Genomic DNA, 20,239 nt, shown 5'->3' on the forward strand with positions numbered 1-20,239 from the left:
ACGACCTTCAAGAGTGAAAGTCATAATTTTTCACTCATTTAAAATTATAATCAGTTTTAATTACTATTTACAAGCTATTACACTTTTCTTTACGATTGATATCTCGTTATTGCACCAACTAGAATGTGAATTTTTTTTTACTTAGCTATCAATGAAGCAACTAACGTTTTGTTTATGTACGATATGACTAATAGTTCTATTATTGCACATTTGCCCGGCGTAAATTAACTGATAATTACATTAAAAAAATAATAATAGATAATTGGCTCTGACAAATAATCAGGACTAAAAGTACATAATAAATATTATTTTTAAATAAACAAACAATAACATGTGTAGTTGTTATTGTGTAAAATACCTGAAATTAATTATTAGCTAAGTAGTGTAAAATTTATTGGTAAAGTGTTTTTTGATCATTTAATCAATTTAGACTTTTTAAGACAAGATGTCAAATTATATTATAAAGCACAATTAATAATATCATTAATTAGGAATCATTTGTGTAAAGGAAAATCTCATTAATCATGAAATATAAAGGTCTATAACTAACTTGTCTTTTAATTAACCATGAATATAATCAAATTGTCCTAATTTAAAATAAAATTATCCGAAAATAAAAACAATAAAGTATTTCTGGAATATGACTAATATTTCTCCAAAATATCAATAACAAATATTGCGCTGTCTTATGGTTTGTTTATTTTAAATCGTTAATGATAGGTTTTTTTCCTTTACGAGGGTTCGCAACAGCAGAGGTTATATCAACCCCGGAGGTGCCAGTGTTTTTGAAAAAAAGCCCATTTGTAAGTTTGTCGGGTTCGAATGCAGGGCCGCTGGATTCGAACCCGGGACCTTTACCTTACAGTGATGAGCGCCGTGTCAACGCCTAAACCGTTGCGGCCACCGACGCCCTAATTTGATAGGTTATTAAAGATATGTCTGTGATATTTTATTAATAACTATTAGACCAGTTTAGAAAAAGAAAATTAATCAATAAAAACTTACGCTATTATCGCAGTGAATGACTTTTAATCATTAATGGTGAACTTGAAATATATGATTCACGTAAAGTTCATTGCTGTCACAAGTTTACAATAAAAAGCAAATAAAAAGACCACAACCTTTTCGATATTAGTAGTTAGTAGAGCAGCGGCGTATCAAGCCGAAGATCGTGGGTTCGAATCCCGCTCGTGCCATTGACTTTTTTATCTCGACTAAAAACCTTAATTAATTGTAATTATTCATATTTTTTGAAGGATAGGAAAAACATAGGTTTGTATTATAAAACCGTATATATATATTTTTTTATAATTTAATTTAAAGTCTCAACAAAGTGTACATTGCTAAATAAACTTTTCAAGTAATTATTTTAAACTTATTAGCTAAAGAAAATTATGTATATATAATTCAAATTTGCTTAAACAGTCAGAAATTTTTTTTTCATGTTTTGCCATATAAAGTCGCGTATGTGTATTACATGTCTGCCGCATGAAGTGGAGTCTGATTCAAATAAACGGCAGGGTGTATTTTAAGTTTGAGGGTAAAAATCGTATATTGAGTTTTGTTTTCATTTATTTTTATCCCCCAATTAAGGATCTTGGTTCTAAGGTAAGGAGGTGGTCTTGTAGGAATCGCAGGAAACTGCTAGGGTAGCATCGGTAAGACCAGTGTTGAGGAAGTCTGCCGTGTGTACGCTGAAAAGTAACGGACCTAAGATGCTCCCTTGAGGACACCAGGTAGGATAGAATGGATCGAAGCGGTTGAGGTTCGGTATATTGTGAAAAAAGTATCATATGATATATCATAGAGATGGTACGTATTAGAAAAGAAGGATTTCAGCAAACGTCCAGACGCCATCAAACATACCATTAACCGTATTTAAAGTTTAACATTTCTGTCTGAATCAGACGGTTTCTTAAATCACTGACTGGACATTCAAACTGCAATATGACAATATTTCCAAGTACGCCACCTCTCATTTGTCTCCTCTTAACATGTAAACTAATTGAAGAGCTATAATGTTAACCGTAAAAATTCTTTAGAGGCGATTAAGAATAAAATATCAATTTTTTATAACTGGGAGAGTATCCAGTCAAGAAAAACGTTACATCTATTGATCACAATATTTGTCTAGGAACAAGAAATAGCCTCCAAATGCTTTCAGTACCAATATCGAAAGTATTATCCCTGACGTTTTAGTACATAATTATTATGTTTATAATGGTCATTAAACATTGTAATAGTTCATATTGTTAATGGAAGTTTCTTGTTGGTACTTTTTTATTTTAGAAGTTTAGCCTTTTTTTCTGCCGGCAAACTGTAATGTTTTTTCCATGGTCGTATACTACTCCGCATTTTGCTGCGTTTTTTCTTACATTTCTATTGTTGCTTAGTAGTTCCTTCATTTTACTGAAATGTGGGGCACATCGAACACAGTCTTCTTTAATAGACGTCTCCTCTCATACGGAAAAGGGCCCTAATTGAATCAATATTACAGGCGCGCGCGCACACACACACGCACACAGAGAGAGAGAGAGAGTAACAAAACCTATTCTACACCTGACCTAACTAGTTTGATAGGGGGTATTCTATATTCCGCCACAGGTCCCTACATCCACACTTAACCACTCTTGCATATAAATACATACTTACATGTAGAGCCTTTCAAAATGTATGTGAAATAAAAAAATGGGGAGACACACAAGGATAATTGATTTTACTTCGATGTCTCGCCCTCCTATCGCACTACACACATGCACTATACTGTTATGCTAGGAACACACCCGATGCAACGCTATGCGGCGCTACCCGACGCAAATCCAGTCCAATTTTCCTTAAGATTGTATTACCCCCATGCACATATGCCCGATGCTAAGCAACGCTACCCTACTCTACTACGCTCTGCGATCCGCACTGTCCATATTTTCATCGGGTAGCATCGAGTACAATCGAAGACAAAAGAACCGGACAATCATATTTTTATTCAAACTATATGTATTATTGTCGTTATATTAATTATAACAAACTTATTTTAATATAAACCAAATTAACAAGGATCGAAAATTCGTTAGTTTTTTTTTAATTAATTTTAATTTTTTGGTAGGAAATTGATCAAAACACCGGAATACCATTTTTTGATATAATGAATTTAACTAACAATTTATTACACGGTTTTGCTCATAAAATTTAATTAAAAAGTTATTTCATGGTTTTGCTTATAAAATTAGTCCATTTTCGTCGAGTAGCTTCAGATTTTTTTTTTTTGTAGTTTATTTCAAACTAAGTATATGTAATTTTGACGTTAGGAGGTTTTATAAAAATTATTTAATTTCGTTGGTTAGGAAGAAAATTTATCAAAACACTGGAATAACTTTATTTAAAACAATTAAATTTAACTAACAATTTATTACATGGTTGTGCTCATAAAATTAGTCCACTTTCGTCGAGTAGCGTCAGATTTTTTTTTTTTTTTTTTTGTAGTTTATTTCAAATTAAGTATATGTAATTTGGACGTTATGAGTTTTTATAAAAATTATTTTAGTACGATGGTTAGGAAGAAAATTTATCAAAACACCGGAATAACTTTATTTAAAACAATTAAATTTAACTAACAATTTATATCATGGTTGTGCTCATAAAATTTAACTAACAATTTATTACATGGTTTTGCTCAAAATAATGCATTAAAAATAAAAGAGGCATAGCGATTACGATACTGATTTGTGATACACGCTGTGTGACTTTATGTTGCGTGCGCTTGACGTCGCATCGATGCACACCCTACCAAACATGACAAGGCGTCAGGTAGCGACGCATAGCGTTGCAACGGGTGTGTTCCCCGCTTCAACCTAACTAGTTTGATAGGGGGTACGCTATATCCCGCCACAGGCCGTCCATCCGCACTTAACCAGTCATGCACATAAATACGTTCTTACAGATAGATTCTTTAAAACCTTGTTTACAATTAAAAATTGGAGAGGTCCTGAAGAATTAATATTACACTGATGTCTCTCCCTCCTATCTAAATACACTCATTCACTACACTAACTAGTTTGACAGGTCTGTAGGGATTTTAGATATTCAAGGAGTTTATCCTTATGATGATGTCGTGCTTTAATATTTTCGATATATGTGTGGCGCTAGTCTTCTGAAATATGTTTCATTGTCACATACGCGCCTCGCAGGGGACACCTCCTGGGTTTCTATCCGACGACGAGGAGGTTACGACACCATAAGATCAGTATGCTCCTATATTTTGGAATAAAAATTGATGTGTGGAGTTGGTGCAGTAGGAAAACGTGTTATAGCTGAAATTTTCATCGAAGGGCTTCGTCGACTGGAATATCAAGTATCTAGGCTCTTTAACTATGAGCAATTGTTAAATTGTTTTGAATTAACACAGTGGATTGAATCTAATAAAAATATAATCGGTTTGCCAGTCTTAATATAATAACTTTAGAATGATATTTTTTACCTAAAAACAACCGATATTTACGTCGGCCGAGGCAGAAATTATGCGCTATACAAACAAAAAAACCCGGCTCGAAAAAGTCACATAAAAACGATCAAGATCTACCGGAAATTGTAGATAAAAGTATAGATTACAGCCCTCGGCTGGATTCAAGTTCCCTTCTGCAAATTGACTTTTGTGTTATAAGCAAATAAAAATTCATTTGCCGGAATTGACTCTATTTCCACCGTGTATAAAAATCGTTTTTTTACGATCTCGTAAATCATCACTACTTGCCACGTTTATAAGAGTTTATATATAGAATAATATTGATTTTATTCTTATCTCACCTGTGAAAAATAATTTCATTTAAATTCTCATATAACGTGTACTTATTATGTATTACTGCTTTACTCTTTTTTGAACTTCTCTTTACTCTAACTCAATTTTGTTGGATAAAAAATTAATCTATGAATTGAAAAAAAATCTATCATTGATAATTGATTGGCTGTTTGAGAAAAATTTTGAAATAACATAAATATATTTAAAGTTCCAGAGAAATAACAAAATCTAAATAAATTCTACAATTCCCAAATAAAGTCAATACCGACCAATAATATATTTTTTTAATTAAATAATATCAGTGATGATTACGTGACAAACAGCCTGATGAGTTTACTATTGATTAACATATTGTTAAATAACAAACACTTCAGAACATGAAAAAACAGCGATCAAGGGTAATTTTGATCTTAGAAGTTTACATGAAATAGAACTTAAATATTCATGATCAAGGTGACAGTCATATTTGACTTTCAATAATGACATCAGCTTAAAAAGAACAGCTAATATTTTTATCATCTTTAGAGAATTATCAGTGCAACAAGGACTTGACTGAATCAGTGAACATCAGGCAGGATTAATGATGTCATGATGGAAATTTATTTGGCTTGTTGTTTGTGATTAGGCTATACTTTTTAGCATAGCCTAAGGGATTTTTTTTATTCATTAAATTTGCTGAAATAAAGTTATCAGTTTGTTTTTATTGTCAGTTATTGTCGGATAATTTCTATTGTCTTAAATAAACAAATTTTTCTGTACAAGTCTTGTTCTTTAATTGTTCAATAATACAGCATTCATCCTTGACATTTTTTTTTGTCGTTGCCCATAAATATTTACAATTTTCTTATCGCGCGTAGTAATAGCAAAATTGCTTAAACCTTAATCCACCTACCGTAAAAACTAGGCTCTAGTGAGGCGTAAAAGGATATTTTTCATGTTTAAAAACATCTAGGTTGAGTTGAAATTAATTTATTACGTACCAATGGCAGAATGGGTAAATTAAATTAAAAATCGGTCATTACTCTTTTATAAGTCGTTGAACCTAGGCTTTTTAAATAAATGTATCACCTCTCTGCGCATTCGGCCATTTTGCCCGGCAGGATATGCACGTCGGCTGCAATTCTTTAAAAACAAAAGGGTCTTTTATGACCTCTTAAAAAAAGTTTCATATTTAGGTTTCATAGTAAAACTTTATAGATTTTACAGTGTGTTTTTGCCAAAAGGTTATCACCATTTGTTTTTTTATGATCATCACTGAGCTACCTGAACTCTTTTATTTCGTAAAATGCCAGGACTTAATTTAGTTAATTCACTTTCTTTAAAACGTACATGCTACACAGATAAAGTAAATACTTTTTCCAACTATTCCAGTCCAATTGTGTGGCCAGACATCGTCTCGGTTTGCATTTTTCCTTTTGCTCTGCTCTGAGCAAGATTTGATCTAAAAATCCATGGATAATAAACAGAAATATTCATCCGTAGAAGCCGGTATTTTTTTAAAGTGGCTGCCTATTGTTTCTGAGTAAAAATTAAAATTTAGATTTTTTTTCTGATTTCAAATTAATCATATGCTCTCTTTTCGCGAAACACCAGGTAGAAAATTCTCACTTTCTCGTTCTCTCTCTCCCACCACTCTCACACTCTCGCTCTTTCTAACACACACACTCACATTCACATTCACAAACTCACCTTGCTTTAAAAAAGACGTACGTTTAAAAAAAAAAAGTGGTAGTCCCGATAACCCTAGTCAGCCTTTCTTGCAGTTTTACAGATTCGTTTCATCACTTTTACTAAAATCTATCAAAACGGCAAGAACAAGCAGCACCTCTTTGGTCAAACCCAAGATATAGTATGTATAATATATATTTATGCAATGTCATATACATCAAAAATTGCTTTAACAACTTAAATAGAGACAGCCACCCTCTTTCATTTTGTATGTTCTCTCATCATGATCATCCTAGTAGTTTCTCGCTGTTTTTATGCCTTGACTCAGCGGGAGAAGTCATTGAAATTGTAATTTTTATTGAATTAAATTGTTATTTTAACCTTATGAGCTTATTCATAATCATGAGGAAATTTGCGTTTCGGTTAACAACATAGAAATGACGTGTCGAGTGATTTAAAATTAATTCATTCTTGCCTGGACATTTTTTTTTCTCAACAAAAATACATATGATAAAAATAAAATTATTACTTGTACAGGATGTCAGGCTACTCGCGTCACAAATTTTTGCCAGTGAATTGCACACCTCCAGAGAGGCAAAAAAGTTCGCGTGAACCATGTTGCAATTCTCAACCCTTTCGCAGATATTCGACATGTTATGTTTTTCCGAATGTCTGCGGTTTTCGGCATTAATCTGATCGTAGCTCTTGAACTATCATTTTTGGGAAAATCCAAAAGGAGCATTGAAAAGAGCGTAAAAATTTCTGTTAAAGGAGGGTCCTTTTACAACTTTCAAAAGAAACCTCAATTTTCTAAAAAAAAAAACTCTTAATTCTTTCAAAAACTACTAAATTTGCCATCTCGTTGGAAAAATTAACAGTAGAGCATGGCAAATTTCGTAACAACTTCTTTTAATAAGCTTTGTAGTAATATCCCTTTTCTTCATTACATCAAACCTAAATGCACAAATTTTATGTTAAATGGGGGGAAAAAATAGTGGCGGTGTGAAAAATGTGGCTGGGATTAATCTAGTAATTCACCTTTTTGTCCTGGGCACAATTTATTTCTCAACTTAATAAAAAAGCCCAAAAAGAAAGAAAAATGAAACGGAACGCATAGAAAAAAGACAATGAACATAGCGAACAACTTAAGCAGAAAAAATGGTCAAAATATCTGCACTAAACAATACAGAAGTTGTAAAACCTAGACCTAAACTAATATAAAAACGCACAATAAAATTGAAAGTAAAAATCAAACAAAGTACATGAAATAGGACAATAATCATAGAGAACAACTAAAGTACGGTGATTTTTTGTGTGCTTTTTTAGGTTTGCTTAGGTGGAAGGAAATTTATTTAATTGGTTAGATTACACATATATACACTACTAGAAAATCTATTAAACGAAGTTGTTATGAAATTAGCCCAAGCTCTACCATAAATTTTTCCAACGAGATTGTAAATTTAGTTTTTTTACTAATTTTAAATTTAGCAGCTTTTGAAAGATTTAGTGATTTTTTTTACCAAAAATTAAGTTTGAAGATCTGGAAGGGTGCTTTCTTAAAGGAAATTTAATTAATTGGTTAGATTACACATATATACACTACTAGAAAATATATTAAACGAAGTTGTTATGAAATTAGCCCAAGCTCTACCATAAATTTTTCCAACGAGATTGTAAATTTAGTTTTTTTTACAAATTTGGAATTTAGCAGCTTTTGAAAGATTTAGTGATTTTTTTTACCAAAAATTAAGTTTGAAGATCTGGAAGGGTGCTTTCTTAAAGGAAATTTAATTAATTGGTTAGATTACACATATATACACCACTAGAAAGTCTATTAAACGAAGAAGTTGTTATGAAATTAGCCTAATAAGCTCTACCATAAATTTTTCCTGCAAGAAATCTAGTTTTTTTACAAATTTTCAATTTAGCAGCTTTTGAAAGATATTATTTTAAATACCAAAAATTAAGTTTGAAGAACTACCAGGCTGCATTCTTAAAGGAAAGTTAAGTAATTGGTTAGATTATACATTTATACATCACTAGAAAGTCTATTAAACGAAGAAGTTGTTATATCAGGCTAAGCTCTACCATCAATTTTTCCAACGAGATTGTAAATCAGTTTTTTGTTACAAATTTTAAATTTAGCAGCTTTTGAAAGATTAAGTGTTTTTTTCTTTTTTTCAATCAAAAATTAAGTTTGAAGAACTAGAAGAGTGTTTACTTAAAAGGAAATTTAATGCTATTTTTGGATTTCCTCAAAAATGAATAGTTCACTAGCTTCGAGTAGATTTATGACGAAAACCACGTAGATAATTTAAAAAAACCTTACTTAAAAATATTAATTAATTGAAAGAAGTAATTTGGTCAGACCACTAAATAAATGGATTTTAAAAAAAGTTTAATACCTGCGAAAGGGTTGAGAATCGGACCATGATCTATAAGAATGTGGAAATTCACTGGCAGTTTGTGGCGCGAGTAGCCTGATATCCTGTATAAATTTTACATTAACAAAAAACAAATTCTTGAACAGAAAAAAAGATAAAGAATCCAGTGTGTAAATATCATTGTGAAATATGACAATAACGTACGAAAGTGAGGGTAGTAATAATATCAAGATAGTATTTGCAAAAACACAAAATTTGAATATCTAGTTTGATCATGTTGAAGATCTTGTAAATCGAAAAAAAAAATTTTAAATTTAAATTATCAGTCTTATTTCGCATTTTTATCGTTTTCTGAATAAAATAAACGTTGGAAGATGCTTAAATTGGAGGAGCACCCCTTTCCCCACCCAGGACTCATTTCCCCACCACGCCAGGGGCGAACCGCCAACCCTTGAAAAAACGGCTCAGAACGCCGGTGGCCTTAGCGACGGTAGCTTGTTTTCGGGCCGATCTAATGCACACGCGATTTTCCCAAAACGCGCACACATTTTTTCATAACCCTTCGTCAAAAATTCTATTTTCAATTCATATAGATTGACGGACATGGACTGTCGCTATATCGCATCTCCGGCCAGGAGGCTGAGGCTAATAGATAAAAAGTGATTTTCCGACTTTACCGAAATTTAATTTTCTGCGATGGGTGTTATGAAATCATTGAACATCCTCTATGCCCTGTAAGTATTTTTATTTATTAACCTAATGTAAGCACTGCTGACATACATTTTTCCCTACTGATTATACTCAATTAACAAACAATCGAAGCCATTACACTGCATTTTTACAATACGAAATTATTAATAATTTATGTTTTACAAGGTATTTTTCCTTGTGCAGATTATCATTTCACATTGACCCAATGTAAAAAAAATTATCTCTGTTAAAAATTATTTAACCCTTTTAAAAAACGTAAAAAATTAATTGAACGATTTACACCTATTCATTTAGGAATTGGTTTTTGGATTTTAACAACGCCTGTTAACTTATCACACCGTTACGAATGCATAAACTACCTGGAAGCGGATGCTGGGTAGACGCAAACCCTTAATTTTCTGTTAATATATGGGTTCATCTTGTAACTGTTTAGAATTGAATTTAAAAATAATAACTGTTAACCTATTCTCAGCAGTTCAACAAGTATATCACGGTTCGGCCAAAAACATTGTGATATTCTTAAATGCAAATTTATATAATAAGTTAATAGATTATATTTATCAAATCCATTAACTTCTCATTGAATTTATCATAAAACAAATCTTAAAGTTGTTCGTTTCAATCGACGTTGGAAATTGTTCTCATATATTTGCGATAATATCCTGTCTTATATTTTATTAATATTTTAATAATATTTTATTAATTATGGGTTTGAAATATTATCTTTCTACTTATTTACAACTTATCACAGTATGAAAACAAAATAATAAGAAAGATATTTGTAACCCATTAAAAGACATCACACGTCAAACATCTTATTTGTTAAACAATTTGTGTTATTGTTTTGATGTTTTTTATTTGTATTATTATTGCATCGTATAATTTATTCATTATTGGTTTGGAATAGTGTCTCTTTACTTATTTCCAACTTATCACAGTATGAAAAACAAATAATAAGAAAGATATGATTTACCCGTAAAAACATAAAAAGTCAGTTTTTTTAACAATTTGTGCTATTGTTTTGATGTTTTTTATTTGTATTATTATTCAACCTTATAAATGATTCATTATTGATTTGGAATAGTATCTTTTTACTTATTGCCTTATCACAGTATGAAAACAAATAATAAGAAAAACATTTACCCATAAAAGCATAAAAATGTCACTTTTTTAACATTTTTTTTTTTAGTATTATTATTCGATCTTATAAATGATTCATTTTTTATTTAGAATAGTATCTCTACGTATTTCCAACTTATCACAGTGTGAAAAACAAATAATAAGAAAGATATGATTTACCCGTAAAAACATAAAAAAGTCAGTTTTTTTAACAATTTGTGCTATGTATTGATGTTTTTTATTTGTATTATTATTCAATCTTATAAATGATTCATTATTGATTTGGAATAGTATCTCTTTAGTTATTACCTTAACACAGTTTGAAAACAATAAGTGTTTTTTTTTTTTTTTTTTTTTTTTTTTTTTTTTTTTTTTTTTTTTTTTTTTTTTTTTTTTTNTAACAATTTATTAGTTTATTTTTAATAAAAAGTCATTCAGAATGCTTCAGTTTAACCACTTTTTGTCAATAAATTATTGCCCAATTTTTCTACTTAAATTGTTTTTATATTTTATCCCTCTACGTTGTAGTAATTGATTATAAGTTTTTATTAAAATGTATGTACTTAAAAATATGAAAAATCCCAAACATGATTTCCAGATATAGTAGTCCAACGAAATCTATCAAATTATTGATAATTAATATTTAATAAATATATAAATAAATTTAATTTGATAAATTATTAATAACAGTGTGGTTTTATTTATTTTATATTTCATCCGACGTAAATTCTTTAACATATTTATATAAAATATATTGAATAAAATTCAAAATAAATAAAACCATTTGTAACATAAATTGTTTCGCACATTTGCATAAAATACAAAATAAAATAAAACCATTTGCAACATAAATTCTTTCGCGTTTTTATATAATATTTTGCATAAAATACAAAAAACCCATTTGCAACATAAATTCTTTCACATATTTACATAAAATATGTTGCATAAAATACAAAAATTAAACCATTTGCAACATAAAATATGTGGCACAAAATAAATAAAACTATTTGCCACATAAATTTTTTCATATAATACATAAAATATGTTGCATAAAATACAAAAAAAAACACTAAATAAAACCATTTGTAACAAATTCTTTCACGTATTTACATAAAATGTGTTGCAAAAAAAATAAAACCATTTGCATAAATTCGTTATTAAAATAAGTAAAACTACCCTTTATCTATAAAAGAAGATGCAACGACAAGAAAAAAAGCATATAAAAACTTGTAATATTGTTAATTGTTCTATGTCCTGATGAGGAGGATAATGTATTCGTCGAAAGCTTGTGGAAGGAACTGAGTGTTTTAACTTTTTCTTTCAAATTGACCTCATCCCTGATTTTTTAATACAAGCTTATAATATTAAAGCCCGATATCAATTAGATCGAGATATATTAAAACTACCAATCTTCAAAAAAGAAACCAAATTTTTATAGGATTTTTTTATCGAAGTCTCATCGCTTTCGATAATATATTATCTGCAAATAAATAATTTTAAAAATAGCATTTAATCACCAGTGTCTTATAAAAATTGGATAACTTTAAATTTTCTCAAAGAAATATAATTGAAATAAAGAAATTAATACCTTCTATGAGAATATAATTATACTTTTTTTATCGAAAAAAATATTTAAACAATATTATTAAATTTAAAAGGAAATATTCATTGATTGGTGTTTTTGGGAATATTCAATATATCTTTTGTAAATACATTATTTTCCCTTTTATTCCTACGTCAAATAGTATAAAAAATACCATTTAATTAATAATGTACCAACGTACAAATGTAGTTCACTTACTAAAAATAAAATAAATTGTATTGTGCAAAAGAGTCGACATGTTGTGTTTGATCCGCTGCTATCTGCACTGTCAAGAATGTCGTGCATAGTTTGCAAGCTGATTACATTTGTCTTTCACGTGCAAATATTGTATAAAACGGTTAACGGGGGGAAAAAAAAAAAGTCGACCCTTCGAAGGAAATAGTCTACGTTGTCCATAAAGTCGTCAAATACACAAAACGAACGCTTTGTCCCGTGTTATTTCTTAAAATATTAAAAATATCAAAAGTTAGAGGGATTTGAAAAAATCTCCACCCTTCAACTTTAAAAATAAAATCCTTATTTTTAAGCCAAAACGCATTGTACAAGGCGAGATGGAATATAGTATATTTTAAATAGAAGTTTTGTCTAGGTGGTGTTTTGTAAGGGAAAAACTCCCCATGGTGAGGACTTAATTTTGAAAAAATCGATAGACCGTAGCGGTGTTTCTGGCCAATTAGACTTAATGGATTGTTTATTAGAAAAACCTTTTAAGGCCGATATTCTCCTCAAACAAGTATTCGGTTTCATTAAACTTTTTAAAACTTTACTACAACAATATTGGATGAATATCATATCGACAGTTTATTATATAAAAAAGATAGAAAATTATATAAGTATTATGACAGTTTGATCAAAAGTTGCCACCTTTTTTGGTTGTATCCTGGAGGTTTTTCCCTTACGTACAATATTAATAAGTTATTAAGAGAGAGAGAGAGAGAGAGAGAGAGAGAGAGAGAGAGAGAGAGAGATTGTTATCAGGTATAATTGATAAATGTGCTTACGACAATAATCACACTAAGATTAAAAATAGCACTCGATTGCCATTAAAGATTTATTATGTTTTGTTTTATTCTGACAAATTTTCTTAAGATTTCTTCCTGGATATTCTTGATGTTTTCATTTTCCTAGGACAGAGACTTCATATTTTCTAAATGCTTAGAGAATTTCTTATGATCTGTCATGTCTGTTCATCATATTCTTTTATGTGCAAGATTCATTTCTTGTTGAACATTGGATATCCATATATGTATTTAGTAGTTACAATTGACTTATTAATTATACTTTTTATCTAAGGATGAGATGAAAAGCTAGTGTCACGAGTGGGATTCGAACCCACCCTGCGGAAGGTCCTGGGTTCGAATCCTGCTGATGACACTAGCTTTTTCAACTCAACCAAGACCTTAGATAAAAAGTATAATTAATTACAAAATAATCTGATTATTAAGCTCCGGGATGTGATGATAATTCATATTTCTTATAAAACTTGATGATTAGTTCAACCGCGGTTGAATATAATTTTTATTCACTTCATGACTCATATTTCATACAATTATTCAGAAATCGTGAGATGCGGTCTGGTGTGATGTAGGTTTCAGAAAACATTTTTTTTATCGTGCCAACGTTCTCAACACGACACGCAAGAATGGCACAATTACACGGAAGACAGCCCTGAAGATGATCTCAATCAAGATCGAAACGTTGACACGATAAAGAAAATGTTTTTCTGAAACCTACATCACACCAGACCGCATCTCACAATTTCTGAATAATTATCGATTAACGGTCACTAATCACCACACATATTCATACAATATTAATGCCCACCATAAATTTGACACGAAGGAAACATCTTGGAGATATCGTGAATCGTGGTTTCCCTCTAAATTGTATTTACTGGAAATTCGTACATACGCATGATTTAGTAGAAATGAAGGTGTGGGGTGAGTATGTAGATTCCCTTTTAGTGAATGATTTTTTTTTCTTGATGGAAAATTAATTTTATTTATAAAAAAACACCTTTCCATGTTTTGTTTTTAATTTATTACAATATTAATCTCACAGAAGTAATGACCTTTTAAACTATGAAAAATTGTAATATATTGCTCGCCTGCTGAATTAAACAACAACAAAGTATAAACTTAAAGTGTCTATTGCCATTATTCGCGAATATTGTAAAGTATTTGGTTCAAATAATATAATAAACAACAAGGGAATCCTCAGAAATAGTTTCTACTCCAAAAAATAAATAATAACGGAAAAGGTTAAAAAAATCTTTTTGTCCCGTTCTGTCCTTATAGAAAATAATCTTCTTCTTAAATAAAAGAAAATTCGCCGTTCTTCCCTCTCACCAAAATAAAGGCTTCATATTGAGCACAAACATAACATATTTTGTATTTAAAAAAATCTGTGCTGATTAGTGACCGTTTGTCGATGATTATTCAGAAATCGCGAGATGCGGTCTGGTGTGTTGCAGGTTTCAGAAAAACATTTTCTTTATCTTGCCATCGTTTCGACCTTTATTGAGATCATCTTCAGGGCTCAAAGTGTTAGTTCTCTGCGCAATTATGCCATTCTTGTGTGTCGTGTTGAGAGTGCCCAATGACATTAATATGGACTTTATATCGAACAACAAAGCTCAAGCAATTTTAAACTTTTCAAATTTTCAAACAAAAACAGTCAAAACGCTTACTCCGCTCAGTTTCTTACTTCCTTCAATCCAAATTGTAAACAATTTATAAATTAATAATTTGTCCAACTTAAAGACAAATACAAATCTGTGGTGTTTAGTGACCGTTATTCAATGATTATTCGGAGATCGTGAGATGCGGTCTGGTGTGACGTAGGTTTTAGAGAAAAAAATTCTTTATCGTGCCAACGTTTCGATCTTTATTGAGATCATCTTCAGGGCTCAAATTGTTTGTTTTCTGAGTAATTCGTGTAGGGAGTGCACACGACACACAAGAATGACACAATTACGCAGAAAACAAATACTTTGAGCCCTGAAGATGATCTCAATAAAGGTCGAAACGTTGGCACAATAAAGAAAATGTTTTTCTGTAATCTGCAACACACAAGACCGCATCTCACGATTTCTGAATAATTAAAGATAAAAAAATCGAAAACCTGGCACTATTTAATGTACAGCGAAATCCTTTATCGTTTTATGTACAATATAACAAGTTGTTATAATTATTCTGTTTTTGCTTATAAAATATTTCTAACTTTTTTTTAATGACAATTTAGCAAATATACAGACTATAAAACAATGATGGTACTCATATTGAAAATAATAATTTAAAAAAATAAATAAAGCTTCATCATGATGCTGGCATGAGCCAACTATCACAACTCCCCTTACTTCTAGTCGCGACCGCTGTTAAATATTTGGACATAAAAAATTTTGAATTTCATTACTGTCCTTCACTTTCACTATATTACTTTTATGTTTTTTGCCTAGGTAAGCGTGCGTCTTTAACCTATCGTAAAGATCTTTATTACCGTAAATCTTAGCATTGGACCTAGCTAAACTGCCCATTTTTCCGTTGTGCATCCCTTCCATGTAACCATCGTTTATAAAACGTAAGCATAACTTCATGAAACTGCTTATCCCAATCAATTCTTACATATTTACAATTTATCGTAATCCTTGGACATAGAGGTATTATTCCTCCTGAGTTATGTTTAGGATTTCCATCCATCGCTTTTGACATAGGATAATAATTTTCTTCTAAATGCTTTGCTCGGGATTTGACTGATCTTTCCCTAAATATTCTCTGATATGTTCAATTTACATTGGACGCGACGTGAACTTAGACTTTTGGAGACATTATGGAACTCCCCCCCCCTCAAGAGTATTATGTTAATATACTGAAATTATATTAAACCGATTATTATGATCATGGTCAACTCGTATATCTAATTGTACTTAGAACTCGGAAATTCAAAGTTTAAATTTTAATCCAATTGTTTACAAACTATTCGATTAGATTATGTAAAATCAAAATTGACCTAATCTTATTTATCTAAACCTCAGGATTGAACTCTGATGGGAAGCCGCCGATTCCAAATATCGTATACACATACGGCAGAAAGTTTATCTCTCCAGATTAAGTTTATGATCTGCAGGAATTTTTTCAATGGTGTGAATACCGAATTATCTTGCTATTTTAAGAAGAATCTTTCCCTGGATAGGCTAGATAGTAGCTTTTCTTAACATAAAATAGAATGATAAAATTTATCCATGATTAGATCATTGAGTAAGTTGTTCATATAACACAAAATTTTTTTTTTTAATTTTGTAAACCGACAATTTTTCTTGTAGGAATCAGCATTAAGTCGAAAATTGATTGATCAATGTGTATGATAAAAGATGTTCCAAGGGGGTTGTATTTAGTCAAAACCCAAAATCGTCCATTTCGTTCCTGAGGAGCTTCAATTTTTGTTTTTCCCGTCGAGTTTTTTTTAATAATCGCGACAAAAAACTTTCAGAATGGATGCGTACTAAGTCGCAAGAAGGCCGTACGCTTGCAACCGTGAAATTAAACATGCCCCGAATGCTTACCGTATTGATTTTTCTCTTAGTCATCCGCCCCTTAGCCAGCTCGAAATACGCCGCCTCCATCAAAATCCACGTACGACGAATTGTTACAACGTCAAATCGATTTCTGAAAACTGGCCCTGCGATATGGAATTACGGGGGAAAAAATGAGGAGGAACCGTATTTGCATAATAGCCGGCCGCGGTGGTTCAAATTGCCGGTGTCCAATCTAAGCGTTTTACCTGCGAAGTCTTGAAAATCTCTCAACCCCCTGAAGACAGGTTCAAAATTCCTCAAAAAAAGTCCCTGTTTAATTGAAAGTAAAATTCAGAGCCTTAGAAAAATTTTTTCTTCATTTATCCTGACACTTTCTTTAAAAGGGAACAGGTATTAAAATCTCAACCCTTTTCGCATGTTTTTCCCTTTGAAGAAAAAACTGAAGTGTTTATTACTTTGCTACACTATTACTTAAAAATGATAACAAGATCAAGAATTGTGATACAGCTTAGATCAGCCTGTCACTATCCTACTTGAGGATCCAAAGGCACCGAATAGTTCCGAGCCGGTTACTTCTGTCTTTTCATCATCCTATCAGTGCTTTTCCGTCGTACTATCCGTCCATGAAGTTGAAATTAACAAAAACCCATTCTTCATCTTATAGATAATGGAAAAATAGTTACTAGTTTATAGGCGATTGCTCTTAGCATAACGGCTTTTAAAAGGTTCTTATGAGACCTGAACCGTAACATTATATTTCCTTGAAAAAATTGGAACAGATGGTTTATGATTATAATCCATTATATTCCGTGGTCCGATTGAGCAAATAACTTCTTTCAATTAATTAATCTTTATGTAAAGTATTGGTTGAAATGAAAAGGTTAGTGTCACTAGCGGTATTCGAACCCACGACCTTTGGCTAAATACGCCGCTGCTCTACCACTTGAGCTATCGTGACTTCGATCCACTCGGACCCCACTTCCCTTCTCAGATTCGAAATGTAGTGATTATTTGGAGATCGTTAGATGCGGTCTGGTGTGAAGTATGTTTTAGAAAAACATTTTCTGGTGTGAAGTATGTTTTAGAAAAACATTTTCTTTATCGTGCCAACGTTTCGATCTTTATTGAGATCATCTTCAGGGCTCAAAGTGTTTTCTGTGTAGATGTGTCATTCTTGTGTGTCGTGTTTGACTCGTGAGACTCGTAACTTTAAGCCCTGAAGATGATCTCACTGAAGATCGAAACGTTGGCACGGTAAAGAAAATATTTTTCTAAAACCTACGTCACACCAGACCGCATCTCATGCTCTCCAAATAATCATTAAATAACAGTCACTAAACACCACACAAAGGAAGGTTGAGATGCTAAGTTGGTTTCCGAGTGGATAGAAGTCACGATAGCTCAAGTGGTTAGAGCAACGGCGTATTTAGCCGATGGTCGTGGGTTCGAATCCCGCTCGTAACACCAGCTTTTTCATTTCAACCAATACCGTACATATACGATTGTAATTTTTCCAAATCGAATAAATTATATTTTACAGCGTCCCTGATCGCCGTTTTATTTCAGATTTTTATTTATTTCTAGCGACGTTTCGACCAGACGCCGAGTAAAATTTAGGCCTATAAAAGTGAAATTTTAACCCCGAAGGTAAATACGCAGAAACGGTTTTATGGTCGGATTTCCCTTTCAGCGACATTTCAAGTTATTATTTCCTATACCTGCAGGCCGAAAAGCGCCAGCTGCACTGGTTGAGTGTAAGTTTACACTCGTGTTGTACTCCCGTCCTATTCGCAGGATTTAACCGAGAAAAGAAGGAATGTTGTTAAAATTAATATTTAAAACGAGCAAAAGAGGATAATTGCCTTGTTAATATAACAAAGAAACGATAAGTGGAATTTGAAAACCAACTCTTCCTTATCTTCTCACATGCTATCAACTGTCCTTTTTAACAATGGCAATTGAGGCATGTCAGAATATTTCGAAATGCATGTACTTTCTCTTGAATATTAATATTTTATTTTTTAAAAATATTATACACAAAAAAATGCATACTTCAATGAGAGGCTTCTCAGGCTCAGCTTCTGCCTGGCTTAGTTGCCCTACATCCGAAGGGGTCGTAAAACCGAGCTTGACAGAATAGGCGAAATTGGTCAGTAATGATCAATCGGCTGACACTACGGTTTTTCACGATGTTAAAGGACATCATCGAATATAGATTGTTTTTTTGTTTTTAATTGAATGAGATAGCCGAGTGAATCACACTTTTATCTTCTTTTTTTAAGGCCTTCGACTGCGGATCGACGGTGAGACGCCAAAAAACGCGAAAACTTTAAATTTAGTAAAATATTTAATATAAAGTGATTTAAAAGAATTTAAAAAATGAAAAAAATTGAAAAATTTAGTGTTATTTTTATAATTTTTTTAAAGTTAGAAACATTTCCATGTGGTTTTTTAAAATAAACAAGTAAAGTATATTACTTATTTTCATTGATGTATTTGCGTTTCGGGAATTTACATCCATCAACAGAATCTATATTTTGTACGTAAAGATAACTATTACATTGATATTCATATTTTTCATTTTATTAAAAACACCTTTTATTTTATTAAATGTAAAGTTTATTATTATCGATATTATATTTGAAAAAGATATGACTATCTTACATAAATAAACTTAAATTACAGATGCAAGATAGTCATAGCTTTTAAATACAATGTGATATAAATTATAAATTTAATAAGGTAAGCTTTTTTAATAAAATGTAAAATATGAATATCAATGGTAAACTTATGTCTTTTTATAAAAAAATCTAATTGCTGATGATGTGTGTAAATTTTAAATGTTCGGGAGAACGTCGAATTAAATGAAAATAAATATTTACCTTTTCTATTTACAAAAACCACATTGAAATGTTTTATAAGATAAACCAAAAAATTTACATGACAATGTTCCATGTTTAAAATACCACATTAAATTAACATATTCTTAACAGTGTCTGAAAACAAAGTTAGTAGTGAATTAGGACATGCTTTTTTTGCCTAGTGTTTTTTGTTTTTTAATCTAAAACGCTGAAAACAAATTTAGTAGTGAATTAGGACTGTTGCTTTTTCTGCCCAGTTGTTTTTTCTTTTTTGGATCTAAAACGTTTATGCACATTAATTATCATTTTTTGTAATAAATTTCTTGTATATTCTAGATCGTTTCTGAAAACAAATTTGTAGTAATTAGGATTTACTACTTTTTCTGCCTATTTTTTTTTCTTTTTTGGATCTAAAACGCTTAAACACAATAATTAACATTTTTTGTAATAAATTCCTTGTATATTGTTGATCTTGTCTGAAACAAATTAGTAGTGAATTAGGATTTACTACTTTTTCTGCCCATTTTTTTTCTTTTTTGGATCTAGAACGCTTAAACACAATAATTA

General features: G+C 31.0%; 1 protein-coding gene across 6 annotated transcripts in view; it reads left to right on the forward strand.

Moving 5' to 3' along the window:
- The window catches only part of LOC106662221 (E3 ubiquitin-protein ligase HECW2), a 120,894-nt gene that overhangs the window by 89,974 nt on the left and 10,681 nt on the right, over nt 1–20,239 (forward strand). The window contains exons 1-3 of one of the 6 annotated variants that reach the window (XM_024225836.1): nt 6,404–6,498; nt 6,556–6,641; nt 9,438–9,578. The exons of 3 other annotated variants lie outside the window; for them this stretch is intronic. In XM_024225836.1, the coding sequence (XP_024081604.1) occupies nt 9,541–9,578 (38 nt within the window). In that variant the 5' untranslated portion in view covers nt 6,404–6,498; nt 6,556–6,641; nt 9,438–9,540. Of the gene's footprint in view, nt 1–6,345; nt 6,642–9,437; nt 9,579–20,239 lie in introns of those variants that run through there. 2 more of the 6 variants (XM_024225834.1, XM_024225835.1) reach the window with 2 other exon arrangements.

This window comes from Cimex lectularius, unplaced genomic scaffold (assembly GCF_000648675.2).
Source record: "Cimex lectularius strain Harlan isolate CLEC.00 unplaced genomic scaffold, Clec_2.1 scaffold3, whole genome shotgun sequence".
Taxonomy (NCBI): domain Eukaryota; kingdom Metazoa; phylum Arthropoda; class Insecta; order Hemiptera; family Cimicidae; genus Cimex; species Cimex lectularius.